The sequence below is a fragment of the Polypterus senegalus genome, chromosome 4 (genome assembly GCF_016835505.1).
Source record: "Polypterus senegalus isolate Bchr_013 chromosome 4, ASM1683550v1, whole genome shotgun sequence".
NCBI classification, from domain to species: Eukaryota; Metazoa; Chordata; class Cladistia; order Polypteriformes; family Polypteridae; genus Polypterus; species Polypterus senegalus.
In genome coordinates, this window is record NC_053157.1 from 15661289 (window position 1) to 15669794 (window position 8506).

Here is an 8506-nt window from a genome sequence, read left to right on the forward strand (position 1 = left end):
TGTATAATAAAATATGCATCTACATTTCAAAAAAATGTTAGGGGGCGCGATTAAAACTGTTATGAAAACTTGGGTCGCAAATACTTAAAGGTTGAGAAATGCTATTATAATTATTATCATTTTACCAAGAAAGAAAAAATACAATTTGTGATCATTTTATGATACAAATAATTATAGTTTGCCAATTGTTTTGGTTCCTTTAGAATATGAAACAATAAAGTTATCCATAAAAAATAAAAAAATACCTATTATATAGTGATTCGCGTTATCTATCTATCTATCTATCTATCTATCTATCTATCTATCTATCTATCTATCTAGTAGTGCCTTTCCTATCTATCTATATTTCCAGAAATGGTTAATAAATAACTCCCTTGCAGCACGGCTGTCCCCTTGTCTGAGGCAAGCAGGCAGGCAGGCACACATAGTTGAGATTAAACTCTGCGCTCTCTCTCTCTCTCTCTCTCTCTCTCTCTCTCTCTCTCTCTCTCTCTCTCTCTCTCTCTCTCTGCTCCTGGAGCCGCCAAGCCAGCGCGTCCCCATATAAAAGACGAGGTAGCGCTCGCCTCGATGTCTCTGAGTAACAACCGTGCTGAGTGCTTGTCGTGCACGAGATGTGTTTGTAGCTCTCCTTATCTCTTAAGCGCACATTCTTTTCTGCTCACGGTGTTTGTAGATTTCCTTCAAAGAGTCGTTTAAGTACCATCACATCCCTCCAAGAGCTTGTAACGTTTTCTTTTCATATAAAAACTTTATTAACCTCCTTCCTTCACTAGCTCAGTAGAGCCCCGTAGCTATCCGGCGAAGACTCGGGACTCCAGGCGACGCGAGCTGCACCCTTTTGATGCTATCTAGTAGCATCCTGCTCAGAAGACAAGGCGTGCCGGACACTGTCGTGGTGTGTGACTCGATGCGCTGCGCCCTCAGAATTATCTTCTTAAGTTAAAATAAGACAAACGGATATTTCACCGATTTGCAACCTTCTGGATGCGCACGTTTCGAACTTCTACGAAGACAAGACCCGGTAGCTGACGTGGTGTTTCAATCGTATGAAGGGAAAAAGAAGGAGGAAAAAAAAGTCCTTGGGGATGCGAGTCGATGAAATGGAAGCAACACAGCGCAAGTGAAGAAGCGTGGTAAGTACTGCCCGATGGACCCTTTGGTCATTTCTTTTTCTTTTCTTTTTTTCTTTTAAAAATCATTGGTTTCCGATGCAGTGTGGAATTCTGAAGCGCAGCTGTCACGTTTTTTTCCCAACGACCAGTTCTCAAATCTTTATTTTCTGCTGTGTCTTCCTCATTGACATCGAACTGCTCGACGGAGTTTCCTCGTTGTAATTAGTTTATTATCGTAGATATGGCAGGGGCTAAAAATATGAATTCAGCTTCTTTACAATTTATATGACGATGGCTTTTTTGTGCTAAAGCATAACTAGCACATATGAGGGTGAGGGAGGTGATGCTGAATTACACCCTATTAATTAGCACATTTGATTATATGGCTTATGAAGTTTGTGATAATACAGTAATAATCCTTTCAACAACGATTACTAACATTAGTAATAAAACATGATCAGCAAAATTATTATTATTATTATCCATCCATCCATCCACTATCCAACCCACTATATCCTAACTACAAGTTCACGGGGTCTGCTGGAGCCAATCCCAGCCAACACAGGGCGCAAAGCAGGAAGCAAACCCCAGGCAGGGCGCCAGTATTATTATTATTATTATTATTATTATTATTATAATTATTATTAGCTAATCAACCAACCACTGATTTTTCTGAAGCTACTTAATCCAATAGAAGCCTATTAGATGGTGCCCTTCTATGTAGTCTCCAGTTTAAGGCAGGAATCAGCGCTGTATGGTATGGCTGGCACAACTGACTCATACTTGTTCATTTTCTATTTAGAATCACAAGGAGCAGAAGCCTTCCCTGACAGCAATGAACAATAGATGGGGCAGTAGGGTGTCCATACTCATACCAGTGCTCAGGTTTTTAAGCTGATTAGTTTAGTGCTGGGTAACGGAACAGCTGCAGTCTACCCTGGCACAGTTGATGTGAAACAGATTGGATTAATTTAGATATAGTTTATTAATCCTCAAGAGGAAACTGAAATGCATGCTGTACCAAAAACATTAAATACGCAGATACTGACTCAAAGTACAATATAATACAGTAGAGTAAAAGCATATCTTCTTCTTCTTCCTTAGTTTTTCCCATTTTTATATGGAGTTTTTATTTTTGACTAGACTTCTCAAGTCCTAGTTGTGTAATGTTTTCGGTGTGATTTTTACAGCCAGATGCCTTTCCTGACACTGAGCCTCCCCATTTATCCGGGACTGGGACCGTCTCCAAAATGGAGGCTGGTTTAATAGAAAAAAAAAACAAAACATATAAGACAATAAATACTGCACTAAAGTAACTGTAGTAGATTGAATCTGTAGTATCTTTGTATGGCTTCTGGCTAGAGAGAAGAACAGCCAGTCAGGAGGAAAACATTAAACTGACTAATGGCAGCAGGCAGAAGAGATCCCCAGAGGCACTTGTTATTCCACTGTGGGATATTTGAGCCAGTGGCTAAAAGCACATCCAAGAAAGCGCCCCCCTGAGGGGGATAGACAGAATTGTTTATGATGGCATCCAGTTTTGCAACCATCCTTGTTTTCCACAACAGCCTACAAGAGTGTCCAGGGTCAGTCCCGTGATGGAGCTGCCTTTTCTGAAAGGTTTGTTCTGGCATTTTCATCACCTGACGTGAAGTTTCCTCCTCAGGAGACCTCAACGTAGAGTAATGGGTGCAATGGACTGGTACGACATTTCCAGTAGCTTCCTGCACATATCAAAAGACCTCAGTCTCCATTATATATATAGCTCCATTGTATTGTCAGACCAGTCCAGTTTGCTGTTCATTGGACCCCCAGGTACTTACAGCTCTGCACCACCTCCACTTCCTCCATCTGCATGATGACTGGTCTCATCCTATCTCAGGATGGGATGCCAGTCTATCAAAGGACACATTTATACTCCCCTACATGTGTCTACAGGACCAGTTTAGTGATGACGATTAGCCTAACATGCATGGGGTATGAGAGGAAACCGTAGTCCTTGGAGAAAATCTCATAAATGAATTCCTTTTATGGGGTGATCTGGCCGGGAGTAGAACACAGGCTGTTGGAGCTGTGATACAGAAGTGTTAAAGGCTGCACCAATGTGTCACCCTTAAAGAAATATTTCTACATTGTTCCAAATGTACCTGGACATGTGTTCAGCCTGTTCAAATTTTCAGTTTAATATGATTAGCAATTTTTACTAAAAGCTATCTTGTCATTTTTAAGACAGTATAGTAGTGTGCTTTTGTTAGGTTACATTTAATAAGAAACAGTTTTCAAATTGTTGTCATTTATTTTCTGAACTGTGCTAGTGAAAATGTAAATATTTGATGGGATGTATTTTTTTAATACAAAATGACACAGAGAATAATAGACTTTAATTCAAATTAAAACGGACCATTTCTGAGTATCGTTGTTGGATTCATGAAACGTGACAGTGAAGTGGATAGCATGCATCCATCACACTAGGATCTGCTCTGTTCATTTAATTAGCTTACTTTCTGCTGTGGGTGGCGCAGTGGGTAGCGCTGCTGCCTCGCAGTTAGGAGACCTGGGTTCACTTCCCGGCTCCTCCCTGCGTGGAGTTTGCATGTTCTCCCCGTGTCTGCGTGATTTTCCTCCGGGCACTCCGGTTTCCTCTCACGGTCCACAGACGTGCAAGTTAGGTGCTTTGGCTATCCTAAATTGACCCTAGTGTGTGCTTGGTGTGTGTGTGTATGCCCTGCAGTGGGCTGGCACCCTGAGTGGCCCCTCGTGACCCTGTGTTAGGATATAGCAGGTTGGAAAATTACTGACTGACTGACTACTTTCTGCTGTGCAAGTTTCTAACCTGTTTCTGTGGCAGTGGGTGCAAAGCAAGATCCAAACTAGGAGATAATACCTGGTCTTTTTACAGATAAGGACTCCCTCACACAGGTGGTAACACTGCTGGCTGTCAACGAGGAGGCCAAGGTTCAAGTCCCTGGGTCCTCCTTGCATGGAGTTTGCAAGTTTTCCCCCTTGGCTCACCAGTGTCCTTTCACAGTCCAGAGACATGAAGGTTAGGTGGACTGGTAATGCTAGTGTTCACCTAGTGATGGGCTGATGCCTTGTCCAGGGATTTTTCCCACCTTGTGCCCTGTGCTTGCTTTCTGCTCAGGATTAAGTGGGCTTAGAAGATGGGTGGATGGATGGAATCTCTCACACCAACTGATTTAATATCACCATACTGCTCAGCAGCATGTCCGTGGAGTGTTAGAAGAAGACAGATTGCCTCCATGAATAAAACACCTATTCAGTGTATGGTTAAAGGTTTCCAAAGTGAAAGTGGCTTAAGGAATCAACACCTTTAAGGATTTCCATAATATATTGCATGACGGTGCATTAGAAAATAAAAGTATGTGTGAAGATTACATTTTATTAATTTGATACAAGTGAAACAATAAAAGCATACCATTCTTTTACTCACATGAAAATCCATCCATCCATCCATTATCCAACCCGCTATATCCTAACTACAGGGTCACGGGGGTCTGCTGGAGCCAATCCTAGCCAACACAGGGTGCAAAGCAGGACGCAAACCCCGGGCAGTGCGCCACATGAAAATGCATTTGTTAAATATTGGTCATTTTTGAAAGAGGTTAAGGTTAGTGCCGGGTTAATCTTTTATTTTGTATCGTAGTAACAGAATCTTTTTTTTCTCCACTGCCAGCATATTTTCTCTTAACGCCTGAAGGCATTGATTTCTAAAACAATTTTGTGGGTGAAGACTGTCAAAAGAGAAGGATCAGCTTGGACTAAGTTGCCAGGTCCTTAAAAAATGTAGCCCAAGGATAGCTTGAAAATAGCAAATTTGCCCAAGAAATAGCCCAATACCTGAAATAGACAAAACGACACCCAGGAGAGCAGGGTGGCATGTCAGAGTAAGAGGGATAGGTACATACCATCAAAGATTGGGGGGGGGTGTCCCGTCAGATGTATTTCAGTGTGATAGTATGGGTATTTACAGTCGCACAAAACAGTGGAGATTTTACATTGATAAAGAACAAATACAAGTGGAAATAGCAGTGGAGGGGGTGCCAGATGGATGCAAAATATAGTAAAAATGTGTGTCCGGGTGATGTTGATAAATAGTACAAAATATCACACTGTCTCTAAAAAAAGTAGCCCAAAAACCCACAAATGCCCACTTTTTCCCCCCAGACGACAATTAAAAATAGCCCAATTGTGCGAGAAAACAACGCATACAAGCACCCCATCTCTAATGAAATGCAGGAAAATAAGTTGGCTGTGCCACCCTGTGAATCTGGATATTTGATTTGCTTTATTGCTTTCTTGAGTTATAGTTTATTTTTTCAACCAGTTTTTCCCTTTCTCTGATGAAATGGTTTCACTTCGTACCCTTGATTTCCTCAATCATTCTGATGGGTTTGCTGTGATATGTTATTATCTGCACCTTTCAATGTCTACCCTAATTGTTTTTGTTAGCGTTCTTAATATGCAAAGGTATAATAAATGTTTTTTGACTGATAAACAAATGTTTATTTCTGATGACTTCATTACATTTTTGTTCAAAGGTGATTTAGATATTCTATGCAATTGAAATTGTTGGATTTTTTTTTAATAGGATGCGATAACATAAAAACGAGTCAAATCCCAAAGCACACTGATAAATGTTATTTGCATTTTTTGAGATGATATAAAATGAAGTTTACTATTACTAGTACGTAATGATAAGCTTGAAAATGCTGTAGTAATGATATTCATTGTGTCTGCAGAGCCTCCTTTATGGCTGCCCCTGTAATGAGACCCATGGACCCAGAGGGTCAAGTAAATCGGACACAGGAGGAGCGCTATGAATCAAGTTTGTGTTGCACAGTTGCTACGCCTCCACAGTTTGACCACCTGCCTCCGGACCTCGAAGACAGCACAAAGCTGGTGGTTGTGCAAGTCATTCTCATAGCGGCTTACAGCAGCATCATTCTTCTGGGGGTTATTGGCAACTCCCTTGTCATCTACGTTGTTTTTAAGTTCAAGACACTGCGTACCGTCACTAATTTTTTCATTGCAAACCTTGCTGTGGCCGATCTGTTGGTAAATACTTTGTGTTTGCCTTTCACTCTTATATACACATTACTAGATGAGTGGAAATTTGGAAAGGTGTTGTGCTTCATGGTGCCATATGCCCAAGGCTTAGCAGTGAATGTTTCCACAGTGACCTTAACTGTCATTGCCTTACATAGACACCGATGCATTGTCTACCACCTGGAAAGCAAAATGTCCAAGGAAACTAGCTTTATAATCATTGGCTTCACGTGGATGATCAGTGCGATATTGGCAAGTCCATTGGCGATTTTTAGAGAGTATGAAACATTTAATATCTTTCCAGAAAAATCTCTTTATGTATGTAGAGAAAAATGGCCTGGCAGCAACCGAGATGGCACTGTATATAGCATTTCTATGCTCATACTCCAGTATGTTTTGCCTCTTGTCATCATCTCCTGTGCCTACATCCGAATCTGGAGCAAACTGAAGAATCATGTAAGCCCAGGGGGAGGAAACGACAGAGACCACAGACGACGTAAAACAACCAAAATGTTAGTGACTGTGGTGGTGGTTTTTGCCGTGAGCTGGTTACCATTTCACGCTTTTCAGCTTGCTTCTGATATTGATTATGTTTTGGACATGAAGGATTTTAAGCTGTTATTTACAATATTTCATGTAATTGCTATGTGTTCTACATTTGCCAACCCTTTACTTTACGGGTGGATGAACAAAAACTACAGAAATGCATTTATTACTGTGTTCAAGTGTGAGCAGAGACTTGACTCCATCCACCCAGAAGCCTTGGTGAAGTTTAGGACAAAAAAAGCCCTGGAGGCAGAAGACATTGCAAATGCAAATGCAAATGCGAGTGTAACAGACACAACTCGTATGCACCCAACCAATGTTTGAAGCCGTTTTGAAGAGCACACAATAACAAAGGGGCTGTTTCTCTTCTTGATGAGATAAAATTAGAACAAAAAACAACAAGCTCATCTATAACCGTCAAACTCATTCAAAACAGAGCCATTTATTTATGCTCACGGAAAGCTGTTTAATCAGCCTAAACTGTTGCAGGTCCACATACCATCAGCCTTCTAAATATTATTACGCGGATCTCTGTCTGCATGTCACGTTGCATTTGTGTCTGTGTTATGTCCCTCACCAACGCAGTAACACTTGCCTGTAATTCTTAGTGAGCTATTTAGTAATTGATCAAGTAATGCGTATTATTTAATGAAGAAATCGAGATAAATGCACTTTTATTACATGCTTTCATGTGTCATGTGTAAGCATAAATGTTTATGTAATTACAATTACGTGTTATTTTTTTTGCTATATTTTTTCCTTTACTGTATAAATAACTTGAACTCTCTGAGGACTGAATATTTTTTCCAAAAAACTCAGTTTTCTGAAAAGCACACCAAGCAATGGTTTCACACATACATCGACATAAAACGTCTGTTGCTATGTGCTGTGGCCGCTGTTGGCGCATGTTTGGCATCTCTGGAGGCAGTGACTGCGTGGGGGCACCTCGATGGCCAGCAGGAATGCACGGTGGGCGGCAGTGGCAGTCGCAGTGTGACCCCATATGGTTTGCACCTTTTGTCATCATAAGTGGTGGTCCTGCCAGGCGAATGCTGCTTTAGGCGTATCAGCTACACCAGGGGTCATCAATCACGGTCCTGGAGGGCCACAGTGGCTACAGGGTTTTCTTTCAACCCAATTGCTTAATATGAACAACAACAATTACAACAACATTTATTTCTATAGTACATTTTCATACAAACAGTAGCTCAAAGTGCTTTACATAATAAAGAATAGAAAAATAAAAGACACAATAAGAAAACAAAATAAATCAACATTAATTAACATAGAATAAGAGTAAGGTCCAATGGCCAGGGGGGACAGAAAAACAAAAAACTCCAGGACGGCTGGAGAAAAATAAAATCTGTAGGCATTCCAGACCATGAGACCGCCCAGTCCCCTCTGGGCATTCTACCTAACATAAATGAAACAGTCCTCTTTGTATTTAGGATTCTCATGGAAGGGCTTGATGATGATGATGGTCACGTAGACTTCTGCCTTTTAATCCATCCATCATCGTTGGAGCATCATGAAGTTTTGAGTAGGTGGAGGTGGCACAGGCCGACACCACAAAGAAACTGGAAAAAGAAACAGAAGAGAGAGTAGGGGTCAGTACGGATTTTAGAGCCACCATGAATAGTTATTATGATGAATTGAACATACAGAGTATCAGGATTAAGTTAAAGTGAAGCTATGAGAAAGCCATGTTACAGTAATGTGTTTTCAGCAGTGTTTTAAAGTGCTTTACTGTATCAGCCTGGTGAATTCTTATTGGCAGG

The 8506-nt window shown here is 40.9% G+C and overlaps 1 protein-coding gene across 1 annotated transcript; it reads left to right on the plus strand.

Annotated features, from left to right (window-relative positions):
• The first annotated feature begins 529 nt into the window (after window positions 1–529).
• npy2rl (neuropeptide Y receptor Y2, like) lies at window positions 530–7586 on the plus strand. The gene is made up of 2 exons (XM_039750289.1): window positions 530–1136; window positions 5876–7586. Exon 2 carries the CDS (start codon window positions 5886–5888, stop codon window positions 7050–7052), a length of 1167 nt encoding a protein of 388 aa, XP_039606223.1. The 5' UTR covers window positions 530–1136; window positions 5876–5885; the 3' UTR covers window positions 7053–7586.
• Window positions 7587–8506: the final 920 nt, after the last annotated feature.